Source organism: Leucopleurus acutus, assembly GCF_964270905.1.
Source record: "Leucopleurus acutus genome assembly, chromosome: 8".
Lineage (NCBI taxonomy): Eukaryota > Metazoa > Chordata > Mammalia > Artiodactyla > Delphinidae > Leucopleurus > Leucopleurus acutus.
The window spans coordinates 102,893,700-102,919,022 of NC_139151.1; the positions used below are offsets into that span (position 1 = coordinate 102,893,700).

Below are 25,323 nucleotides of genomic sequence, written 5' to 3' on the forward strand. Positions count from 1 at the left end.
TTACTCTTCTTTCTCTAGTAACCTAAAGTAAAAGGTTAGATTATTGATTTTTATATCTTTCTTCTTTTCTAATATATTCATTTAATGCCACAAACCTCACTCCAAGTATTGCTTTCACTGAATCACACAGATTTTGACAAGTTGTATTTTCATTTGCATTTAGTTCAGGATATTTTAAAATTTCCCATGGGGCTTCTTTGACCCATGTGTTATACAGAAGTATGTTGCTTAATCTCCAAATATTTGGGAATTTTCCAGCTGTCATTCTGTCATGATTTCTACTTTAATTCCATTGTGGTCCAAAAGCAGACTCCTGTTCTTTTAAATTTGTTAAGGTGTGTTTTATGGCCCAAAATGTGGTCTGTCGCAGTGGATGTTCCATGTGCACTTGAGAACATGTATTCTTCTCTTGTTGGATACAATATTCTATAATCTTTTTTTTTTTAATGAGTAATGTTCTTTATTTATTTATTGGCTGCGTTGGGTCTTTGTTGCTGCGCGGGCTTTCTCTAGTTGCGATGAGTGGGGGCTACTCTTCATTGTGGTGTGTGGGTTTCTCATCGCGGTGGCTTCTCTTGTTGCAGAACGCAGGCTTCAGCAGTTGTGGCACGTGGGCTCGGTAGTTGTGGCTCACGGGCTCTAGAGGAAGGGGCCACCAGGCCACTGCAGCCTCCTCTGTTTCTGCCCATTGGTCCCTCGTCCTATCTAGCCTGAGCTCCCTGTGCAGAGACCCTGCAAACCTCTGGAGTTGAAAAGCACTGGCTCACAGGTCAGGAGGCCCAAGTCCAGCTTCACTCTCATTCCTAAATTGCTGGGTGGCTTTGAGCAAGGCTTTTCCCTCTCTGGGAGGCAAAGATGTGGATATTTTTTCTCCTGCCTCTTGGGCAGGGATTCTAGAGAATCCTAGTATAGCCGGGCAGGAAGGAACTTTCATGCCCTGCAGTCTGCGGGTTCCTAGCTTGGAAGCTTTCCTGGAGCCTCTGACCCCCATCCCACTGTGCCTTCCCCCAACCAGGGCCCAAAAGAAAACAAACCAGTGAGAATTCTTAGCAAATATAGGGGGCTTTTTGTTTTGTTTTGTTTTGTTTTTATAGAAAGGAGCTACGGGGCTGTATCCTGGCTCTCAGCAGCACTTCTTGGGCAAGAGCCTGCAAAGGCCGCAGTCCTGCTCCTACCTGTGCCAGCCCTGGGGCTCAGCCAGCCGCTGACAGCCCCCGGAGGTAGTCCCCCACCAGAGGCAGCACGGCCCAGTCATCAGTCCGCAGGGCCACAGGCACTCCGTCTGCCTGGGCTGCTTCCAGCCGCAGCAGCAACCGCGAGTCTGGGGGCAGACGGATGGCTATAAGGTAGCTGGTCGGGGGTTGGGCCACCACCACAAAGGGCTCCAGGTGGCGGGACACCAAGGCCTCCAGCCCATGTGGCCCTAGAGGGCACCACAAGCGACTCTCGGTGCCCTTTGGCAGGCAGGAGTCCCAGAGCTCCTCGAAGAAGCCCAGCTTGGCCCCCTCGGGGGGCTGGGGGAAAGGCAGAAAGAGGTCAGCGAAGTTCACAAGCAGGGGTGGCAGGTGAGCATGGCAGGTGAGGCCGCTGGGTGTGGTGTACAGGGCGCGCACAGCCAGCCTCGCGGGAGCCGGGCGTCGGGGCTGCAGAGGCAGCAGCAGAGGGCGGGTGGGGCGGCCGGGGCACAGGCACGGCACATGCACAGCCCCCAAGGGTGCATAGAGCTGTCTTTCCACACGGAAGCGCAGTTCCAGAGAATACACCTGCTCCAGCACCTCCACCTGGAGCTGCAGCACTGGGACCGGGCCCTTGGCTCTGTGGGGACCCATGCTTAGCCGAATCGGGGCCGGGGCCTCCTGCACCATCAGCGCTGCAGCAAAGCCCTGGTTCTCGGCCACCAGTGAAGAGGCCAGTGCAGGTGCGGCAAGCGAGGGGCCCAGGGCCACCCCCAGCTTGGGCTCTTCCAGGTGGGCCAGGAGGATGTAGTAGAGGCGCGCGTGGTCCCGCCCATCAGGGTCCTCCAGCTGCCTGGCCAGGGCCTGCAGCAAGTCCGCCAGGCCTCCTCCAACACCTGCCCGCAGCAGGGCCCGGCAGACCTGCAGGAGGGCCTGCAGGAGGCCCCAGTCCGTGCAGCGAGCAGCTGCAGCCTGCAGGAAGCCAAGGGTGGCACTCTGGGCATCCCCATCTGCCACCCTTGCCAGCATCTGCAGGTGCCAACGAAGGGCCTCATCCCTGCCTGGCCTGGACACCACCTCCTGCCGCAAGACCACCTTTAAGGGTTCCCCCAGCTCAGGGCCCACCCGATCCAAGAGATCCACGAAATGGGGAGCCAGTGCAGGCCGGGCTCGGTACAGCTGGGCCAGTCCATGGGTCAAGGGTGTCAGCACCACAGGTTGCCCGGCCAGGCAGCGAGCAACGAGGTAGGAGGCCTGGAAGCAGAGAGTGGCTAAGGCCCGGGGGCCACCATCCAGGGCTGCCCTCTGCCGCAGGCCAGCCAGTAGCTCCTCCAGGTACTGCCGGGGGCTCTGATCCTGGCCCTTTTCCTCCTTTTCTTCGTCTTCCACACAGAGGAGGCACAGCAGATGCAGGCGGGCCAGCAGGGCCATCGGGTCATGCAGGAGACTGGGCAGGAGGCCACGGCATAGCTGGAACCCCAGCAATAGCGGGGCAGCCTCCTCGCCTGCGGGGCCCAGCGGCCAGTTCTCAGGGAAGTTCAAGAGGCAGTGCAGGTAGAAGAGATGGGCGGGCAGGGGCAGGGCCGGGTGCTGGGCAGCCAAGGTGAGCCGGCGAAGCAGCAAGGCCTCATCCTGGGCTGTGAACAGTGCCTCACCAAAGGCCGCCTTTAGAGCCAGGACGGCGTGCAGCAGCGTCAGCTGTGCTGTGCCCAGCAGCCGTACCAGCTGTGGCTTGAAGAGCACTGGTGGCTGTCCCCGAAGACCCCGCAGGGCCCAGCCCAGCAGCCACAGAAGCTGGGCCTGGGCCACAGGAGTGAGCAGGTAGGAGATGTCCAGAAGCTGGGCCACGGCAGCCCGCAGCTCCCGGGCCTCCTCAGGACTGAGCTCCAGCGTGGCAAGGCAACACTCCCCCTCCTCAGCTGCTGGCCAACTGGGTGCCTGGGGCTGAAGGTGGGCATCACCCTCCTCAGCTAGCATCCAGTTCCAGGGACCACCCTCGGTGGGACAGCCCCCAGCCACGAGCAGGCCCTGCAGGCCAGACCTGGCCCTGGCCTGTATCACCAAGGCGTTTCGCAGGGCAAGTGCCAGCAGCAGGCTGAGTGGCTGTACAGCGGCCTCCTGCCCCAGCAGGCCCCGAAGCAGCCCCAGACAGCCCCCCAGCAGCCCAGGCTTGCAGCTCTCCAGCTCCCGCAGGCACTCCCACGCTGTGGCCTGCAGGGGGCGCTGTTCCGAGGCAGGACCGAAGCTTCTCCCCAAATCGCGGCCCGAGGCCAAGCCCAGCAGCAGGGGCAAGAGCCGGCGGGAGGCTCTCGAGGTGGGGCCCAACGCACCTCCTGCCGCCAAGGCTGTGGTGGCCGCCAGCAGAAGGGGCCGCCGCAGAGCCGAGGGCCGCGGGGGTAGAAGGACCAGGGTATCCAACAAGGAGGTGGCGGCTACTTCGGCCGCAGGAGCGTCCGGCCACAGCTGCGCTGGGTACTCCAAGCTCAGAGCCAGCAAGGAAACCTGGGGATAGGGGATTCTGGGTGGGAATCACGAAGCTGAGGTTCACGGCACGGCAGGCTGAAGGGACCACGTGGGCCAGGACACAGGTCACGCGCAGGGCCTACCTTAGTTGGCTCGCTCAGCTTCTCACTCCTCAGGTCGCTCAGCAGGTTACGACCCAGATCCTCACCCTCAGGACCTGCCATGAAGGCGGACGGGCTGGCCCGGAAGGTGCCCAGGCGCTGGGCCCAGGTTTCCCGGCTCGTGGGTCCCATGGTCAGGCACGCCAAGTCCCTGCAGAAGAGCGAGGGAGGATCAGACGTGCGGCCTGGAGACGCGCGGGGCCCCACGGCCGCCAGAGGGCGCGCGAGCCCCTGCGCCAACACCGAAGGGGCCACTGTCACCCCAGGGCCGCCCAGCAGATCCCAACCGCCCTCGGCCACGCGCAGAGGCCAGCGGGGACCCCGCATCCGGGTCCCGAGATGAAATCCAGAGGTTTCGGGGGTGACGCTAGGGCGGGCCGCCAGGGTCCCCGGGGTGAGGAGGGCTGGCGAGCAGGGGCGGGGGTGCCGGGCAGGCAGCTAGCGCAGGGGTGCGTGCCGAGAGCTCATTAGGCCGCCTGCCTGCAGCCGGTACCGAAGCCACAGCACCGCCCCGGCGCCCGCGGTAACGGGTTGACCGCTCTCACCCTGCCTGACCCAGCGGCCGCTGGCGATCTGGCCGGCCGGCTACTTCCGGGCTGGCGGCGCTGGGCGGGGTGGGGCGGGGCGCGCGGCGCGCGGCGCGTGGGCGGCCGAACTGAGGCGGGTCCTCTCGGGGGCGGGGCCGTAACGGGGCCACCGCCTCCCCCGCCCTCCGGGCCGCCGCCCCCCCGCCCTCCCTGCTGGCAGGTGAAGACCTGTTGGTTTCGCTGGGGCTAACTGTCCCGCTGTGCTTAGGCCCCCCTTTCCCGGAACCGCCGCAGGCCCAGGCGGAGGCGGTGGAGTTGGGTGGGCCTGGGCTCCCGGATGCCAGGGTCCCCACTGCGTGCGGACTGCAATCTCAGGGCGCTCCGGCGGACAGCGGCCCGGGCCCCGCCCGCGCCTGCCAGACTGCTGAGGATGGCAACCAGCGCGCCCCGCGCCGGCGCCCGGGCGCGGCGCACCCTGCGCCAGCCGCCCGCGGCCCCTGGGGGTGACGCGGATTGGAGTCCTTGGGGCTCCCCTTGTGGCCGCTGGGGGGTGTACAAGGTGCGGTCCCCGGGCGCCCGCAGGAACTGCGCGCCGTGGGCCCGGCTAAACCGGTCGGGCGGGCGCCGCAGGGCTTGGCTTCGCTTCCCCGACGCCGGCCCCGGTTCCCCACCCGCTCGGCTTGGGGGCGCTGAGCCGGCGCCGGGGTCGGGGCAGGCGGAAGCTGCTGACCTTTGGCGGAGGCCGCGCCGACGGTCGGCTAGGGTCGCGGCAGCCAGACCAGGGTAAAGCTGGCGGGGCCAAGTCGCAAGCTGCCATGAAGCCGGAAAACAACGGGATGCAGACGTGAGGACTGGCAGGGTCTGTCCGGTCACGGGGCTCACAGCACGCTTAGCACGGACCGGGAAACTGAGGCCTTGCCGCCGCAGGAGATCTGGGGTCTGCAGTGCCCGAGCCCAGCACTCTTGACTTCCAGAGGGATGGAGCAGGGCTGTTTGGGGGCACTCAGAGGGCTGGGCCTGGGGCTCAGCTAGCAGCCCCTCCTGGGTCTAGGGTCCAGGCTGCAGACGCCCCACTGATCGCAGATTTCCAGGGTACAGAACCGCGGGCGTCCAGACCCCACACCCACAGCCCGCCGATCTGAGTAACGCCTCTGGCTCTCATTAGCCCGCTCTGAAGATGAAACAGGCCTGAGCCCCCATGCCATCGCTGCCAACTAGTTTCTCACCTTTCCCCGGGCTTGGCAGGCCCCTCCCCCCCCCTCCTGCTGCCCTCCAAATGGGAGGTGGTAGGGAGTGGTGAGGTAGAGAGACCTGGAAAAGAGGCTGTGTGCCCAGGGTGCCAAGGGGATGGAGACAGGGATCCACCCCAAGGGACAAGTCCAGCTGGAAAACCCAGTCCCAGCTCCTCTGGGCCCTGGCTCAACAGTTGACTCACAGGCGGCAATCCCAAACTACTTCCCTCTAGGTGCCTCAGTTTCCCCACCTATAAAATGGGAGTGATGACTTCGGCCGGAAAGGCTGTGGAGTGGGGCTGCCTGGCTAATTAAATCTAGGATGAAAGAGGCCAGGATGACAGCAGCCCTGGGAGGGAAGGCAGCTTGGAGGTAACAGGAGCCTGTCTGGTTTCCCTGTCTGAGGCCCAGAGGGTGCTGATAACTGCACATCCCCAGCCCTTACCACTTACAGGGAGGGAGGAATGATTATTAAACCCCTTTTACAGTTGAGGAGACAGGCTTCAAAGGGTCAGAAACTACAATGCTGGCTCCGGCCCCTGTTCAGCCTCTGACAGCCGCCAGCCTTTCTGAGCCTTTGCTCCTTGGGGCCCAGGGTCTGGAGGGAGGGAACCCACGTGTAGTTCTCGATGCTGTGGTGGGAGCATCCACATGGATTCACTGAGGCTTACAGCACCCTGAGGTACCTGAGGATGGGTACCATTCACAGAGAAGGAAAGGGAGGCCCAGCGGGGTGCAGTCACTTGCTCACAGTCACAGAGCTCCTAAAAGGTGGAGCCTGGGCTTCAGGCCACAACCCGTTGCTATCCCTGACTTGGCCCTCCACTCACACAGCTACCCTCAGCCTTCACCTGCCTGCCCAGATGTCTGCTCCCCTGTGGGAGGGTGGTGCTGGTACTGTCCCTGGCACAGGCCAGGCATAACATTGAACTCAGACCACCAGCACTGAATCTGCAGTCAGCAAGCCCACCCGCAAGAGTGACCTCCCAGCCGAGAGGGCCCAGGTGTGGGCTGCAGCAAGTGGCTGAGCAGGGAACTCCCCACTCAATGTCCACAACTCATTTCTTCTCTTTCTGCTGAGTTTCCATCCTCCCCAGGGCATCCCAGTTCTGTGGAGACACTAGGCACACTGAAAAAAGGGAAAGTCAGTTTCCTGAGTCTCAGTTTTCTCATCTGTAAAATGGGAGATACCCATCCTCACAGCACTAGCCACTGGGGATACAGAGATGCTTTAAAAAGAACACATCAATATGCAAATCCATAGAGAGCAGAATAGTGGGTTCCAGGAGCCGGGGGTTGGGAGGAATGGAGAGTGACTGCTAACGGGTACGGTCTTTCTTTTGGGGGTGATGAAAATGTTATGGAAGACAGGGGTGGTGGTTGCACAGCTCTGTGAAGATACTAAAAACCACTGAATTGGGAATTCCCTGGCAGTCCAGTGGTTAGGTCTCCATGTTTTCACTGCTGAGGGTGCAGGTTCAATCCCTGGTCAGGGAACTAAGGTCCCACAAGCTGCACAGCACAGCCCAAAACAAAAAAACCAAAAACCAAACCAAAACAGAACACTGAACTGTACACTTTAAAAGGGTGAGTTTTATGGTATGTGAACTATATCTAAATAAAGCTACTAAAAATGATGTTAAAGGAGGTCCCTTATGTACAGAACTTACACTGGGGGAGAAAGGAACAAACAAGACAAATCAAAATTTCATGGAATAAGAGATTCTGCAGGGACTTCCCTGGTGGCGCAGTGGATAAGACTCTGCGTTCCCAATGCAAGGGGTCCGGGTTCGATCCCTGGTTGGGGAACTAGATCCCACATGCATGCCACAATGAAGAGTTTGCATGCCACAACTAAGGAGCCCGCGTGCCACAACTAAGGAGCAGACAAGCCACAACTAAGGAGCCCTGGAGCAGCAACTCAGGAGCCAGCCTGCTGCAACTAAGACCCAGTGCAACCAAATAAATAATAAATAAATAAATATTTTTTTAAAAGAGAGATGCTGCAAAAAAGAATAAGAAAATAGGGTAATGGGACAGAAGTGACTGGGGGGACAACGATTTAGCTAGGGCAGTCAGAGAGGACTCTTGGAAGAGGGCACATCTGGCTGAAACCTGAGTAACGAGAGCGCCAGTCATCAAGTGCGGAAAAGCCTTCCGGGCAGAGGGAGCAGCAGAGGAGAGGCGTGAGCTGGGAACAGGATTTGGCCAGTTCAGTGGACAGAGGGCCAGCAGTGTGGCGGGCACACACACAATCAGTGAGAAGGAAGAAGCACGGGGTCAGGCCAGCTGGGGCCAGAGCACGCTGGGCCCCAAGGACTTTATTCAGTTGCGAAGGATCAGGGTGGTAAACGTGGAGACGGAGGTGTGGGAAGATTCCAGATGCTTTGGGAGCTGACAGGACAGAACTCAGCAAGAGATGGAGGTGTCAGTGTCACCCACAGCACATCACAGTTTGTCAGGGGCTTTGCAGCCTCCACGGGGCTACTGTCAAACAGAGCTGGAAAGGCCACTATTTGAGCCAAGCAGAGGCCTCGGTGGCCAGGGGCACTGTCGGCCTGCTTTAAGGCTGAGTCCATTTTCAAGGGCTGCTAGCCTTCTGGGCAAAAGTGAATCAACAGCATCTCTTGACAGCTCTGAGGAGCAGAGCTGGAACTCAGAGCCCCCCGTACAGACGGGGCTTAGCCCAAGTCCCTGGAGACTAAGAGTCTGGGGCAGCCTGACTCTAGGTCCAGTGCTCTGTTCTGCTTGTCCTCTCAGCACAGCTCCCAAAAGCCTTTCTGCCCCGAGCCGCCATGCTTCTAAGCCCCTGCCCCACCCAACCTCATCCCGGCTCTCCCCAGAAGCCTTCTCTGAGAACAGGTAGGAGTTGTTCCAAAACCTCTCCATCCGACTCCTGCCCTAGCTCTCCCTGGGCTACTTGGGATGGGAGCCGAGCTCTAAAGGCGGCTGCCAGCCACCAGCCTTCAGGGGACATGGGCCTTGCCTGCCTGCTAGGGTTCTGCTTCCTTCACACCCCTGTCCACTGTACCAGCAGCATGGCTACTATGTCACCTGGAATTAGCACTCATGGCTCTGCCTGCAGCTGGCCCAGGCCACCATCCCCTCCTTCTTGGACTATGACGGTAGCCTCCTCACTGGTCTCCCTACTGCCACTCTCAGCACCCCTCCTCTGGGGACACACTCCTCTCCCCATAGCAGATCCAAGGCTTCCCACCACACTGAGCCTCACATGACATGACCGACCTGCCTCTCCAGGGTCAGTTCCTACACCTTCCCATCCCCTCATGATCCAGCCCCCTCGCCTTTCGGTTCATCACACACACACACACACACACACACACACACACACACACACACACGGGCGCTGCTCACTCCTGCTCTGGGGCCTTGGGGCCGCCTGATCCATTTACGGATCAGCCTCTTCCCTGCCCTGCACAGCTGGCCCCTACCTCTCATTCAGATCTCAGCGCCCCTCTCGCCACCCCATCACTAGTTAAATGTCCTGCAACACACTAATCATTTCCTTATTCTTTGTTTGCCTTGCATCACAGGATACCCAGTGCTAGCATAGAGTAGGTGTTCAATGAATATTTGTTGACTGAATTAAGGAGGGAGAGAACGATATCGAACTGGCACTGCGTGAACAGAGCAGAAGGTGCCTGCCCTCATGGAGCTCACAGTTCAGCTCAGTGTTTACCCAAGTTCACACACATTGTCTGGTTCATGAACCACAGGCCACACACTGGCAGCCCACGGGTCAAATCTGTCACACGAATGTATTTTATTTGACTCATTCCATGTTTTAAAAAAAGCTAAGTCGGGCTTCCCTGGTGGCGCAGTGGTTGAGAGTCCGCCTGCCGATGCAGGGGATGCGGGTTCGTGACCCGGTCCGGGAGGATCCCACATGCCGCGGAGCGGCTGGGCCCGTGGGCCCGTGAGCCATGGCCGCTGAGTCTGCGCGTCCGGAGCCTGTGCTCCGCGACGGGAGAGGCCGCAACAGTGAGAGGCCCGCGTACCGCAAAAAAAAAAAAAAAAAAAAAAAAAAAGCTAAGTCAACATTTAAAAACTGGTAGATTTCGGAGAATTCCCTGGTGGTCCAGTGGTTAGGACTCTGCGCTTTCACTGCTGAGGGCCTGGGTTTGATGCCTGGTCAGGGAACTAAGATCCTGCAAGCTGTGCAGTGTGGCCAATAAATAAATAAATTAATTAATTAATTAAAAATTGGTAGATTTCACACATAAATCTGGATTTCTGGTTTCCAAATGGACAAAAGTGGCAACGTTGGGTTTCTGTGCTTGGATGACATGCTTGTCACTGGCCCTTTAGATAGTCACATTCTCCATGCCCCAGCCCCCATCTCTGAGAGTTAGTTGCCCTTTATCACACTGAACTTGCAGTATAGCTTTCCTCATAAGAAAGAAATTTGCTTTGTATTTATGCCTCTAGCAAATTTGGAGCATAAAAGGCTGAATGGGTCACATGAGTCAAGAAACATAGGATATTCATTCATTCAGCAAATATTTATTGACAACCCACTATGTGCCAGGCACAGCTGGAGATGCTGGAGATACAGCAGTGGACAGCGTGGACGAATATCCCTCCCTCCTGGGGCCTCGATCTGTACACTGTGTAACTTTCTTTCCACAAGTGGAGACATTTGAGTTGTTCCCCCGATGAGAAAGACTGCCTATGTCCAGCATCATCTACGAAACTTCATCAGAGTTTCCACGAAGCCCCTACTGTGTCCCAGCCCCTGTCAGGGTCTGGTACAACCAAAGTGCTCAATAAATATTTGTTGGGTGAATGAACTAAATTCACCTCTCTCCCTGGCAGTGTTAGTCAAACTTATTTGCCCAGGATATATTCAAAAGACAAGCAAGGGGCTTCCCTGGTGGCGCAGTGGTTGAGAGTCCGCCTGCCGATGCAGGGGACACGGGTTCGTGCCCCGGTCCGGGAAGATCCCACATGCCGCGGAGCGGCTGGGCCCGTGAGCCATGGCTGCTGAGCCTGCGTGTCCGGAGCCTGTGCTCCACAACGGGAGAGGCCACAACAGTGAGAGGCCCGCGTACCGCAAAAAAAAAAAAAAGACAAGCAAGTAGCAGGTGCTCGCTTAATGTCAACTGAACAGAAGGGTCCAGGGTAAGAGTGGAGGGTTGACAAGGGAAGCAGAGCCTGGGAAAGGAAGAGGAAGGGGGCAAACATTAGTGCCCCTGCCAGAGGTCACACCATCCTCACCATGGACCCAAGAGGTAGATGATGGGATTCTCAGGTGACAGACGAGGATACAGCCTGGAAAGGAAAGCCCCTTGGCCAGACTCACAGGTTCCAGGAAGGAGTAGAGAAGGAGGCCCATCTGCCCCCAAAGTCCACACCTTCCCCACCCACCCAGGGAGCGCTCTACAGAAGTCCAGTGGGGGCATGTAAAGGGCCTCTGGAAGCCTCCCCCTTGAAAAACTACCTTCTTCCACTAGACGCCTCAAAGTCCGCCATAAGCAGGCTGCTCCCTTCTGACTCCTGACTTTTGAACTGTGTGAATTCACTTATCAGATTCATTTCCTCCTAATCTGTCCCAGCAAACATTTAATATGTGAGAAAGGTGTATGTGTAGTAGGGACTCCACGGGGGAAGGGGGCGAGCTAAAAAGAGGAAGGGGTCCCATGCCTGCCCTTACTAGTTCAGCTGGTAAGAGAAGCCCAGTGGCTGAAGTGGCACAGTTACTGTGCCTCATGGAGGCCACCAAGTGCTCCGCAGCTTCTGAGGAGGATGGGGCCTCCCTCCAGGAGGCGGGTCCTGGGACTGGGCAGAGAGTGATGAATGGCTGGAGTGAGAGGTCCCAGGCTGCGCCTCAGCCAGGGCTGGGCTCTGGGGCCAAGACATGAGCTCCCTGACTGCCGTGGCTGCGGCCAGGCAAAGTAAGTTGGTCCTCTGCCCTCGGCTCACCTCCAGTCTTGCTGCACCTGAACTCCGGCCATTTGGGACAAAGATGAGGGCTCGCGGGGGGCGCGGGGGGCGGCGGTGTAAGCCCCAGTGACTAGGCGCTGGGGTCTTTCGGGGTCACGGTGGACTCGGAACGGTTTAAACGCCCTTTCCTCTACGAAACCTTCCACACTTGCCCGGCCAGAAGGCGGGCTCTCCGCTTTGTATTACGGCCCGGAGAGGCCCGGCCTGCCCGCCCACCGGCCTGCGCGTTCCTGCGGCCCCGCGTGCCTTTCCGAACGGTGCCGGCGACCAGCAAATACCTCCCTCTGGGCTGAACCACGAATTGCTCAGCCAGGCGTTTGGGACCCGGGGCCGCCTGGGCCCGGGCCCGGTTCAACAAGTGTGGGCCGGGCCGCCCAGTCCCGCCCGACGGCTTCACGCCTCCCCAGGCGCCCGGGGCGCGCCGGGCCGGGCCCAGTCTGGCGAGTTTCACTTCATCGCCCTTAGAGCGTGCGAGCGCCGAATAACATTGCCCCTTCCCCTCCCTCCCCTCCTCTGCTCCCTTCGAAACTCCGAAACTCCGGTTGGCGAACGCTAGCACTCCAGCTGGGAGGTCCCCGGCGGGCAGCGGCTGGGCCGGCTGGGCAGCCGTGTGCTGGGGGCCCTGCGCCCGCCCCCTCCCGGCAACCCCGCCCAGCCCGCGAGGCCACCTCACCGGCAGCGGAATAGAAACCGGTTCGACAGGTAACAAATAGGTGGGTTGTCACCGTTATTTCCCAACGCATGCGCCGTCGCTCCCCGGGCCACTCCAAGCTAATTAGCTCAGATCAGCTCCCCCCCCCTCCCCGCCCCAGCCACCAACACACGCCGCTGCGAGCCAATAAAGCGTGAACCCGTCCGTCCTGCTCGCACTTTAAGACTTCCCTAGCGGACGCGAGGGAGGCCAGTCGCGCCGGGAGGAGCATACCTGCCGCTTCCCCTGCCGCCCGGTGCATCTGGCTGAAGGGGACCTCGTTCAGACGGAGGACGGCGACAGCTCCGTGGAGTTGAAACGGGCGCGCGCCGTCCCGGGCACGGCCTCCCGGCGCAACGCGGGACGCTTTGGTGACTTCTTCTCCGACCTGCTCCCCCACCCCCCACCCCCGTCCGCCTCCAGCCCGGCCAGGGAAAGGTGGGACGGCTCCGGCTCTAGTTACGGAAGCGGCCGGTACCCGGCGAGGAGGGTTCGAAAATGCCTCGTGCGTTTCTAGTGAAGAAGACGTGCGTCTCCACGTGCAGGAGGAACTGGAGCGAGCTCCCCGACGAGGAGCGCGGAGAGATCTATGTGCCAGGTGAGGCGCCCAGTCCGCGCGCCCCGAACCCCGCGCCGCCGAGACGGCGGCGGGGCCCCGTCGAGCGGCCGGCGTGCGGGGCGCAGTGGCGCGGAGCCCGGCGGCCGGCGCAGCTGGGGCGCCCGATTTAATGTTTAAGCGGCCGCTGCCCCGTTAGCCCGCGGCGCGGCCGACCCCGGGCGCGGGGGGAGGGGAGGGCAGGGCCGGCGGAAGGAGCGGCCAGGCGGGGGCGGGGGTGGGCGCGGGGGCTGCCAGGTGGGGGCGACAGCCGTTCCCAGGACCCCGGAGGGGCGGGGGGCAGGCCTGTCCGAGGCGCGCGGGCTCGCGCGGTGCCGCTCTCCCCTCCACCGGTCCGAGCCGCGGCGCAGGGGAGGCAACGGGGTGTGTCACCGCTCAGGCAAACCTCCACTCTCGTGCAGTAAATCCCGAAAGCCGGGACTTTTATGAGGCGGGAGGAGGGCACTGGAGCGGTGCCACTTCAGGGGGCAGGGAGCGAGCTGGAGTTTCTGCTGAGATTTGTGTAAATGTAAGAGAAGACCCAGAGTTGAAGCCACCTTCATTGATCTCTCCCTCTCACCCACAACACTGGCTGCCAGAAGGTCCCCGTGAGGGTCGGGCAGGCAGGAGCTCCGAGCCGTGGGGAGCGCGAGACTGTGGGGAAGGCGCCGAGCTGCACCCCACTAGCCCTGAAGACAAAGGTGGGATCAGCTCTCACCTCTGTTAGAAACGCGCCTCCTTCGACCTTGCAGAGGACACCACTGAGCTGAGAGGGGTTTTAAGGAGCCCACCCCACAGCCAGGGAGCAGCCCCGGGGGAAGCTGGGGCACCCAGTTCATTTTCGGAAGACGCCTTGACAGCGTGGGAGTCAACTTTGGATGAGTAACCCCAGTTGTTTCTTCCTCCAGGAGCATCTTCCACGTTAGCCCCGAGACCTCTTCTGCGCCTTCTCCCCCACCCCTAACAGAATCTTTGGTCGGGAGCCAGTTTCCTTCGGAACTCCCCTTCCCCAAGCCTTGGGGGTGGGGCGCGGGATGCGCTGAACACTCTGCCCAGCGCCTCCAACGGGGGAGAGGTTGTAATTAACCAACCGACTTTGACCTTTGATCTGCATGTTCCCCCTGCATCGCCCTGGGCCCTGTAGGAGAGTGGTGAAATAAGGGCGGTGAGGGGCCCTGTGAGGGCTCCTGCCTCGGTTTCTGTCCTGAATAAATTGTTGGAGACTGTGGGTGTAGTGGTGGCCTGACGACCGTCAGGATCCTACGGCCTACAGGGCTGGTGGGGTGTTTCACAGCTTAGCCTTATCTCAAGTGCCTAGGCCCTTATCTACAGCCTCCTTAAAAGGTCAGAATGCGCCAGTAGTCCTGATGACCCCAATGGGGAAACTGAGACAGAAAGGGAAGTGCGCTGCCTCCACACCCGGAGGCGGATCAGGGTGTGGGCCCAGGATTCTGTGTATAGTTTCTTGCTTCTCCAAGTTCCCTGGGGAGTTAGTGATCGGTGTTCCACCTCCAGAAGGGCCATGTGAGGGGGTGAGGGACGCGAGCCCCCTTCCTTGCTCCTGCCTCCTCCCTCACCTGTGTCTGACTTGCTGCTTAGCTGCTCCTTGGGATCTGATAAACCGAACTTGGACTGTGTTAGAGGTGAGCGGAGCCTTGCTCGAGACTAGTGTGCTGTTATTTTTAGTTTTACTTCACATCCCAATCAGTAACAGATCATGTGTTGACTTTTACAAAGGACAAAGGAATTCCGTTGGTTCAAATCATTGACTTCCTTGCATCCTAGTGATTTTCCCCGGCACAGTTCTGGTGGCCATAGTGGGAGTGGCGGGGGAGACCTGCACCCAGGGGCTGTCCCATCAGGGGCACAGGATGGTCTGTGCCACCTGCCGCTGCTGTCCAGGTGAGGGGAGCCGCTCACTCTGCAGGATCCTCCCGGATGTAGGATGGGGTCTAACCTGGAGGTGCAGGTGGCGGTTTGCCAGGGAGGGTCCTGTGGGCTCAAGCAAACGGTAGAAGTCAGAGAGCTTACTTTTGCCTCTCAAAGCCATGTGGCCCACTAGAGAGTTTTCCCACAGTTTTTGGAAATGAGAAAGGGAATGTTCTCGGGCCACGCTCGGGTGCCTCAGATGGCTAGAGGGTGGGGAGTGTGTTTTGTGGTGGCCTGTCCCCTGACTGGGCCATTCCATCACCAGCCGACCGTGACCCTAAGAGCCGGCTGGGCACGTTTCCTTCACCCCACCTCACAGACTCAGCACGTTGTGACCAAGTAAGCATTGACCCCATCCGGTCCCACTGGGAGAGGCACCGGGAGGGCTGGGGAATGAAGCGTTTGAGGTCTGACCTTCCTGCCAGGGCCCTCTGAGACCCTTAGAGCAGCAAAGAATGCCTGGAAAGAAAGTGTTTACTGACTGAAGATCCTGGGCCCCGGCCTGGCAGCTCTGACTCCAGGGCCCCAGTCTGACCAGCACTCCAGCCTCTTCTCTGAGGCACAATTCTAGAGATTTCCCACCCTCAGTCCCCTGGGCCTCACTCTCCTCCCAAAGCTGAGGGAAAAGCCCAGAAGTGGGCACAGGACCTGGAAGGCTGCAGGGGTGGGCAACGGCACCACTCACGCCGGGAGCACTGAAAGGGTTCATGGTTAAGTTGCCACCTGTTTGGCCCTCAAGCCCCTGCCCTCCATCTCCCCTGGCATTTCTCCTTCGTTGTGTCATTATTGACTGTGGAGTGCAGGGACTGATGCTGGTTTCTTGACGATGAACCCAGGCCCCTGTACCCAGGGGCTAAATTCCATCTCCTGGACCTAAGGGGAAGCTCCAGGAACGGGGAGGAACGGGGATGAAGTGGGGTTCTCCAGGCCCCTGCTGAGAGGAATCTCAAAAGGCCAGGAAGGCACTGGAGGGCAGACCAGGCCTGGAAGCTGAATGACATGCTCCAGCCATGAGCATCCTGGGGCCTCTTCCCTACCCCCCCACCAAAACCGCCCCCCCCACCTCCCCACTTCAGACGGAGCGTCTGCAGTCCGTTCTGCCAGTTCAGCAGCGCATGCCTACCCCAGGGGGGCAGCCAGGCTGAGGTGCGCGGGACTGGAGCATCCTCAGCCTGGCTCTGACTAGGCAGTGTGGGCACCTGGGCAGCTCTTTCTGGGCCGAGTTAGGAAGGCTGAGAAAGTCAGCTTTGGGCCCCAGAGTACACATGTAGGGGTGCGAGGGAGTGGAGTTGGGGAGAGATTATGCCTCTGACGGTGATCATTCTGATTCTTGGGAAGTGCTGGCAGTGAGGGACGCGTCTGCCGAGCTCTCCGGGGCAGCAAGGCTGGGAGGGTAGACAGCCAGCCCACGGATGGGTGCGGTGGGCTAGATGGGACTCCTAGCTGTCCCACAGGGTGCCGTCACCCAAGCTGCCAGGCTGTTTGTCCCTAGCTTGGGTGACCTGAGGCAGAATCCTGCCAGACTCTTTGTCCCAGAAAGAGAGCAGGTGAGGCCGAGTCCTCTGGGCACAGGGAGGACAGGAGCAAAGCACGGCCATTGTTGATGTCAGGCTTCTTCTTTAACTCTCTTCATGCTCAGCAAGTATCGTGTGGCGTCCCACAGGGGTGCCAGCCCCGTGCTGCACGGGAGGGAGGGAAGGAAGGACGCAAACTCAGTACGGCCCCGCCGGTTGCAGCGTCCACCCAGGTGTGAGGCTGAGGTGCACGGGGTTGGTTAACTTCACTGTGGACGCGGTATGAGGAACGCTTGGGAAAGTGGGGAAAGATCCTGCCTGAGAGAAGAACTTGGCGTTCACAGAATGGAAACGACAGGCTGAGAGATGGGCCCGTTGTGTTTCCAGGGCTACCCAGCTCTGCCAGTTGGCTGGCACTGGCTCCCTTTCAGGCCCCTGTTAGCTGACCTGGGGGCCGGAGGAGACGGGCACAGGGGACCCTGCCCTTCCCGATAAGGGTGCAAGACCGCCTAACGCCAGCCTGGGCTGTGCTGACACACTGGGCTCCCCCGCCGCCCCCCTGCCGCTTCCAGGTCGGCAGCAGCCCCAGCCCGTGGCTAGGTGTCCTCACGTCTGCTTCACCCGCTCTCCCCAGAGAGCCTAGGGCCAGGCCTCGTGCCCAGCCCTGGCCTGAGGCCTTGGATAGGGTAGGACCTGGCACCCTGTCTGGTATTTGGGCCAGGAGCTTTCAATCCAAGAGAGAGGGGACTTGCTGAAGGCCTCGGGTGGGAAGCTGCTCTGGGCCCAATGCCCACAATGTCATCCAGGTGGAGGCATGTTGAGCCGACAGAAAGGGAACCCGTGCAGCCCCTGAGGGGGTAGGGAGAGGGCCTTGCCACACTCCTCAGGTGCGGGCGGGCAATGAGTAGCCACAGCGGCCGCCACCTTGCCGGAAACATCTAATTAGGGGACAGAGAGTAGCACAAGCAGGGCCCAGCCAGTTCTGCTCGCTGTCGCTCGGTGCCGCCCAGGGATAGGCGCGGCGGCAGGACCACGCTCCGGGGGTGGCAGGAAGACGGGTTTGGCGGGGCTGGTGGGATGAGGCAACCGTCCCCACCCTGACGGCCTCACCTGCCCCTCGCTCGGGAAAAGCGGCACAGGGGCAGAGCAGGCAGGCCCGCTCCCTGTCCCCGGTTCCCCAGCACTGTCATCTCAGGGCTTCTGCGGAACGGGAGAGGCAGGCCTGCGAAACAGTTCCCCCCCTAAACCTGCTTAGGTCCTCAGAACCCTCACCGTGGACCCCACTCTAGTGGAGGCAGGGAGCCAAGGGTGACAACTCGTTTGAGCGCAGACCGCCTAACCCTCACCTGTTGTCGCTCTTCCCTCTGCTGCTCCGCGTGCAGGCTCTGAGGCCTGGCTCCAGGTTTTGGGAGCCTTGATCTCGCTCTCTGATTCTGAAAGACAGAAGAGGGTAGAGGTTCCTGTTTGTCTCTACCTGGATTGAGAAATGGAAATTGTCATCCAGTTTTGAATTCTCAGCCAGGATCTCCAATAGCTGGTAATCTGGCATAAATTGAAGCCGCCAACACTCTGACACGCCCACCCTCTGGCAGCCCCCATCCCTGTACACAGACGGCCGTCACTGTGGGAGGATGGGGGCGGGGGGGGGCCTCTGAGAGCTCCGGCCTGACGCCCAGCCGTCCAGGGCTTGGAGAGAGGCCAGGCCAGGGCCAGGTGCTGGTGAATCAACTCCCGGAATGAGGTGGCACATTAGAGTCCCCGGACGGACAGACAGACGGCGCCAGTGCCAGCAGAACGGGTTTGGGTGGCGGGCAGGCGCATTCTTCCCGTCAGAACTTTGTTGTGTTTGAAGGGGGCGAGAGCGGGGGCCTCTCCCGAAACTTGGGTGCCTTCATATTCGCCCTTCCTCCATTGGTGTGTTCTCTGCTTCCAGCCTTGCCCGCTGCATCCTGCTGGGGGCCGTCCACTGTCTCACCGGCTGGGGGCTGCAGGCGCAGGGGCCGCCTTCATGGTTCTGAGACCCTAAGTCAACCTGCTCAGTCCCTCTCCCTGAAGCCCACTCACCCTTTCCTTCCTGTGCCCCTCTTGATTTTTCCTTCTGGGGCTTGGAAAATGTTCCTAGCTTAGCCTCTTTGGGAGAAAAATACTGACCAAACCGTAACATTAGATTGTTTGCCTCAGCTCTGGGGGTTTGAGACTTGTCTCCTCTGTGTCACTCGGGAGAGCTCCCCTCCTGTCTAGTCAGGACGAGGGCCAAGCCTCTCCGGCCCTGTTTAGCGTGAGGTGTCTGCCGTGGGGAGCAGCGTGTCAAAGGGCTGCCGGTATTGCTGGTATCACTGCAGCTGCCGTGCGAAGGGCGGGAGCCCAGCCCTCAAAGCGCCACAGCGACCAAGCAAGTGAGCGGTCCCTGCTCTGGGCGAGGCTTGCATAACACCCGGGCAGGCTGCCCAGGAGACTGTTAGGCTGCATCCACCTGCTGCTCCCTGACCTCCTCCCTGCCCTGCCCCACCCGGCCTGCTCACCTGCTAAGCTGGGCCAGCGGGAGTGGGGAGCCTGGAGCCCCAATGAGCTGCAACGTCAGGGACAGACCACCCGGAAGGAGAGAGGGGTTAGGACCACCCGTTCCCCACGGCCAGCAGCTAAATCTGCCTGGAAGAGAGGCTCAGAGTGGCGCAGACCACCGGGACCCTTCTGGGGCAGGGATGAGTCCCTGGGTCCAGGGCCTCCAGTGGTGCCCTTTGTCCCTGCAGGAGCGTGGATGAGGCCTGGAATCCAGAGGGACTGGCCCAGGTGGGGCAGGCAGACAGCTCGGGAAGAATAATTGGCAGGGCAGCTTTGGTCCTCCCAGTTCCGCTAAGACACAGATTACTCAGCGGGCAGGCCTGTGGGCCGTGGAGCTTGGCTGGCGTCACCTGTAATTACCTTAATGGGGTGGGGGGAGGGAGGTGCGGCATGCAGTGGGCTGGGGGCAGCCCTGCTCTGCCACATGCCTGCAAGGGGTGGGACAGCGGCTCCACGTTCCAGCCAACCGCCAGGGAACCTTCCGGAAATCCCGCGCAATCCCCTTTTCTCCACCAAGCCCCTCACTTGGCTGTTCTTCTCTTCCCAGTCAGCCTAGGCTTCTGCCCACCACAGCCCTACAGGGAGCCAGAGCCATCAGTGGCCGAACCCCCTTCTTGCCCCCTGGCTTTGGACATGAGCCTTCGGGACTCCAGCTATAGTGTGACCCCAGGACCCTGCGTGGTGGCCCAGCTGCCCTCGGAAGACACGAGCCGCCTGGCAGACCCGCAGAGCAGGGGCCATGGCTTCCTGCGCACCAAGATGAAGGTACTGACCCTCACGCTGTCTCCAACGGCCAGGGGCACGTGTATCCTCCTGGGTCCAGCCCACGAGACGTGGCACAAATGAGACTTAAGCAGAGATTGGCCTTGGATCTGGGTCTAGGTTTCTGCAGAGAAGTGAACCTCACTGGAGCACGGACGGGGGTGGCAAAGAAGAGAAGTGGGTCGGAAGTGAGAATGCCCTGCGCTGGGAAGAAGCAGTGAGGTTCCAAAGACGCTTAACCCTTTGGAGTCCTCTCTGGGGGTTGTTTAGCTTCATTTCGGGTCTTGAGGGGAGGCACCTCTTTACACAGAAGTCCTAGGAGAAGCGGGGAAGCGTGAGCCTGGCTCTGCAAGCTGGCCTGGGCCTGCGTCTCCGCCGCCTGAGAGTGAGGTCTGGAGTCTGATCGGTGGTCGACTCCCTGCGCAGGTGCCCGGCGGCAGTCTCCGCCTCGCCCAAGTGTGTGCTTCCATCCCGGAGCCTTGCGTCTGGGGCGGGGCCTGGTGAGCGCCCCCTGCTCAGCAGCAGAGGCAGGAAGGAGCTCACAGGAATGCCCCTGCTTTTCAGCGTGCGAACAGCAGGGCTGTCTCTGGCTAGGCCTGCATTCCTGAAATCTCCGGGATCTGGAAGCAGTCATCTAGAGGAAGGGCTCCCGTGGAGCTTTCCTATGAGCCAAAAGACTGAAGAAAACTGGCCGTGCAGTGCTGTTCCCTCCTCTCTTAACTGCGGAGGCCACATGTTGTAACCAGAGGGGAATCGCCAAGACATGTGCTGGGCGGTTGGCTGGGGAGCTGACACAGTGCCCCTGATCCCCGAGGACCCTTCCTCCCACCCCTTAATCCCAGTGGCTAGGGAGCGCGTGGAGAGAGCGAGCAGGGGGCACAGGACAGCAGATGTGCCAGAGGAGCGAGTCCTGACCCCAAAGGGCTTGCTTAGCTAGCAGCAAGGCATTTACCCGGTGCCCGAAGGCATGGGGTGATGGGGTGCGCCCGGTGCCCAGGGAGCTTGGGAGGAGTGGCCAGCGGCAAGGCCACCACAAAGCGCAAGTAACCTCTGAACATTCACAGAGGTAGGGCGTTGAGGCCACGTCTCCACTTCTGAACAGCTGTTCCATAATTACAAAGAAAATGAAAAATGTTTATAAGCAAGAGAGTCATCAGGGTGGCAAAGGGACTCAGACCAGACCACGTCAGGCTCAAGGAAGGCCAGGGGCGGGGCTGGCCTGCGAGGGGACTCCAGGCTCCTAGCGGTGGCCTCAGCCTGGGAAGGCTGCACGGAGACCGCGTCGTGGGCACTCTTCCCTGTCCTAAGGCTTAGAATGGGAACAGAGGGCAGAAACTACAGAGAAAGACTTGGGCTCAGTGAAGGGAGGACTTTCTAACAGGTAGAGTTACTGAATCGGGCTGTTTCTGTGGGGAGATGGCCACAGATGGTAAGGAAGGGGCTGGGTGGCGGCCCTGCACAGAGACTCAGGAGCCCAACAGGAGGCGGACCTTCCTTCCAGCTCCACCACCAGACCTCTGGAAGCCAGCGGCACAGAGGTGTGGCCTCTGGGGTGGGCACCACCCTCCTCACGTGGCTGGGGGCTGGTGTGTGTGTCCTTGCAGTCTGCCACCTGCAGCCCCAACTCCTGGGTGTCCATCACAAACCCCGTCCTCGCCCACAGGTGACTCTGGGGGACACTCCCAGTGGAGACCTCTTCACCTGCCACATCTGCCGGAAGGCCTTCACGTACCAGCGCATGCTGAATCGCCACATGAAGTGTCACAACGACGTCAAGAGGCACCTCTGCACCTACTGCGGGAAGGGCTTCAACGACACCTTTGACCTGAAGAGGCACGTGCGCACCCACACTGGTAAGAGGAGCCCGCCCGGCGGCCGCCATGCTGCTGTCCTGGGCCCTGGGGGGCCTGGGAGCTCTGGGCAGACGTCCTCCGCGGTTCGCTGGGGAGCTGGAGTCGGGCGGGCCTCCGGGCGCTCCTCTGCCGCGGAGTCGGGTCCCTGACGCCGGCACTGCCCTCCCCGCAGGCGTGCGGCCCTACAAATGCAGCCTGTGTGACAAGGCCTTCACGCAGCGCTGCTCTCTGGAGTCTCATCTCAAGAAGATCCACGGCGTGCAGCAGAAGTACGCGTACAAGGAGCGGCGGGCCAAGCTGTACGTGTGCGAGGAGTGCGGCTGCACGTCTGAGAGCCAGGAGGGCCACGTCCTGCACCTGAAGGAGCGCCACCCTGACAGCCCGCTGCTGCGCAAGACCTCCAAGAAGGTGGCCGTGGCCTTGCAGGACACCGTCACCTCCCTGCTGCAGAGCAGTCACCACCTCTGAGCAGTGGTGCCCTGGCTTGGGCAGCCCCGAGAAGGCGAGGGTCGCCTCCCTGCCGCCCGGCCAGCCCGCCCTCTGCGGCCTCCTGCCGGAGCGCCGGTGACCTGGCGTGGAGCCCGTGGGCACGCATGCTCGCTCGGGCCGGTGCTGACCTCTGCTCGCATTTGCGTCGGTGTTTGGGGGGCAGAGGCCGCTCTGAGCCCGGGCAGACATGTGTAACTGTGGGGCGGGGCGGGGCGGGGCGGGCCAGGGCTGCCTTCGATTTGAAGCAGCTCGGGTCCAGAGACAGGACTTCCTTCCCAGAGGAGATACGTGAGGGCGATCCTGTTGTCCTCTGCTTCTGGAGCAGCGGGGGGATGGGGGGCTGCTGGTCCCCCGTGGACGGCAGAGTCAGGCGCCCCGGCAGAGGGCACCCCTGCAAACAACAGCCGTGCAGGAGCTGGCGGCGGCCCGCCCGGCCATGTTCCTCGCGCTCAGGGCTGCAGGGGCGCTGCAGGGCGCTGCTCTTCGACAGGGAGATGCACGCGTGTGCACAGCCGTGGACGTGCGCGCACGCGGGAGGCCTTGCCATATATCACCTCATTTTTAAGAAATCAACTACAAGGTGCCAAGGAGGTTTTATTTCCTTTTTTAAAAGATGACATATGTACAGATAGTAATATATATTTTTGGTGCCAATGGCGACTGTTTTAAGAGAGGGTGGAGCTGGCTTTTCTCCTCCCCACGCAGTTCTATTTATCCTGGACGTTTCACGCCTCCTCTGCGCCTTGGCTCTGGGGTGGCTGCCCTGACCCACCCCTCATACCTCCTGAGATATTTAACCTAAGACTTTCCTCCAGCCCTGCCTGGAGGAGGCTGTACTGCTCTCTGTTCTCCCTCTTCTGCCGGGACAGCCGTCACATCTTCTGCTCTTCCCTCCCCGTGTCTCTGCCTCCCTCCCACATCCTTTGAAGGCAAGTCTCAGGGTGACCGAGAGCCTCCTGATAACAGACCTTTTGCGGAACAACTCACCATTCCGGAGATCCGGGGTGGGGGGTGTCCAGCTGCGGCCGCAGGGGTAAGCCGGTTGGGGTGACGAGTCTGTGATGCGCCCAGAGTCCACTGCCTGAAGTAACAGCAAGAGTGCGGGGCCAGGCTGCGAGGCCTGCTCTTTTCCTGGGAGAGTCAAAAACCCTAGGACGGGAACAAAAAAATTGGGACAGAATAATAACCAGACATATCAGAAACTTCTAGAGGGAGGACAGTATTAGATGGTTAACAAGTTACATTTGTAGCCTTTTTTCTGAATGTTTGGCAAATGGCAAGGCTGGGTCTTGCGCACCTAAGGAGGGAGCCACCCCTGGGCTGGTTGGCTCCACCTGAGGGACTCTGCCAGGCTCCCTTGGCTGGGCTGGGCTCCCTGCTAAGAACACGAAAGGGGTGTGGGTCAAAAGGGAACGACGGGCAGGGGCTGGAGCCAGCCTGCCGAAGAACGAGAAGGCACACTCGAAAGAGAACACAGAACAGAGCGGGTGAAGCCGCCCCGTGAAGCCAAAGCCCAGGCGGAACCAGCCTTGGCCTCTCCTGCCCGGAAAGAGCAGCGACTGCACGGTCCCCGGATGCAGGGAAGGAGCCTTCTCTGACCTCCCTCAGAACGTGTATGGATTGTTCTGGAAGACTCTCATTTTGGTTTACTTTAGAGTCTGTGGGAGCTGCTGTATTCTGGAAGGTGTATAGCATGAACTAACATTCTCTGGAAGCCTTGTCTTGTTTACATTTCTGTATCCCTGTGTTCATTGCCTGTTCATTGTTCATCTCTGTGTTCATTGCCTATCTGAGGCAGTCACAAAGCTCTGTGCTGTCTGTTTTATAACTTGCCCCTCAACTATCAAAATAAAGAACTATCATTTTCTGTGTTTCTGCTTTTTTGTTTAATAGACCTCGTTTTTCCACCTGCAGGGAAATTAATCAAAACAATTGATGCATTCTAGTCAAAGCTTTACCCTTTTACAGGTAGCGATGGCCCTGGTCAAGACAAGAGCCTGCTAGATCAAGTGGCCTGCCGACCCCAAGGCCGCATGTGCTGCTCTTCACGGTGGCATAAGGTCCTCCCCTGGCTCCTGCAGCCTGACTGACTCGTGGCTGTCCTCCAGCGGGTGCAGTTACTTGGGGTCCAGTCTCTTCCCCACACCCTGCCAGGACCACAGGAGGAAGAGCCACATTCCTAAATAGTAGGGCGCAAAATTCCCGTCAGTTCTGGGCCAGACACCTAGCTGTGGGGATGGTCACACCTGCACAGCACTTGTTCTGGGCCAGGTACACTCGTGTTTCATGCATATTAGCTCCCTTGACCTTCCAGCCACCCTATGAGATGGGGGCTGCTCCCCACACCCGGCAGAGAGGTTAGGCAGCTGGCCCCAAGTCTCATGACTAACTAGTAGTGGAGCTGGGCTAGAAACCAGACAGCCGGGCTCAGGGTCTGTGCTCAGAAGCACGCGCACGCTGCCAACGGAGAGGCCGGCAGATGGCCTCGCACCTCTAGGCAACTCAAAGTAGAGGGAAACTTAGAGATTACCTGGCCGTGCCCATCACCTACCCAGGATCGCCTGGGGAGACCTGATCACTCTGGGGACCCTGGTCCCCGAGTCCCAGTTCAGCGTTTTTCCGTCACGCCCCCGCCAGGGGTGGAGGAGGGGCTGCCAGGCCTGGGCCCTTGGCAGATGTCCCGGGAGGCGTGAGAAGAGTTGGTAGTCCTGCTGCTGCGAGGAGAAAGGAAAACATTGATCTGACCTCTAAGGCTCCCTGTGTGAAGCCAGAGGACTGGAAAGGGCCCCTACCCCTCCCTATGTCTCTTTAAATAGCCGGGCGCAGAGGATTTCTCTTTATCTCCAGAAGCCTCCCAATGTGAAAGGCAAACCAAATCCTAGTTTTACATGTCCCAAGATGGGCAGAGCCCATTGTTGGGAACCCAGATGATTAACTGCTATGCAAACTTTAGGGGGAGCAAGCTTTCCAGGAAGCCAGGGATGGGGGTGGGGAGAGCGAACCCGGGGCTCCCTCTAAGCCACTCCTCAGAAGGGCTCAAGGACGGGACACCACTCAGACGGGGTCAGGCCAGCAGTCACATCTGGAGGGCCCATAATGATCTCAGGACTCTGCAGGATGGGTGCCGTGAGGGAAACGAGAACGGTGTGGGTACCCTCCGCTGCCTGGGAAATAGGCGGCAGCCCCGCAGAGGGAAGAGATTAGCGCAAGTCAATGGATAACTAAGGGTAAATGGTGTGGCCAGACTACGAAGGCTGTGGAACCCAAAAAGGAGGCTTTTGCATTTGAAAGAATGAAGACTTCTTGGAAGAGGTGGGGTTCAGCTGGGCTGGAAAAATGGGAGAGTCTGAATAGAACAAAAGAGGAGGGGAGGGCTTCCCTTGGTGGCGCAGTGGTTGAGAGTCCG

At 60.0% G+C, this 25,323-nt stretch overlaps 2 protein-coding genes across 2 annotated transcripts; one reads left to right on the top strand and one right to left on the bottom strand.

The window, feature by feature from the left end:
- Window positions 1–677: 677 nt before the first annotated feature.
- On the bottom strand, window positions 678–3,931 carry AP5B1 (adaptor related protein complex 5 subunit beta 1; the record flags this gene model as incomplete). Its single annotated transcript, XM_082845140.1, has 2 exons — window positions 678–3,677; window positions 3,782–3,931. The coding sequence occupies 2 exons, from the start codon at window positions 3,929–3,931 to the stop codon at window positions 1,194–1,196; spliced, it is 2,634 nt and encodes an 877-aa protein (XP_082701266.1). The 3' UTR covers window positions 678–1,193.
- Window positions 3,932–12,711: 8,780 nt separating this feature from the next.
- Window positions 12,712–21,896, top strand: OVOL1 (ovo like transcriptional repressor 1; the record flags this gene model as incomplete). Its single annotated transcript, XM_082845141.1, has 4 exons — window positions 12,712–12,811; window positions 19,361–19,578; window positions 21,239–21,428; window positions 21,601–21,896. The coding sequence occupies 4 exons, from the start codon at window positions 12,712–12,714 to the stop codon at window positions 21,894–21,896; spliced, it is 804 nt and encodes a 267-aa protein (XP_082701267.1).
- Between the last annotated feature and the right edge of the window lie 3,427 nt (window positions 21,897–25,323).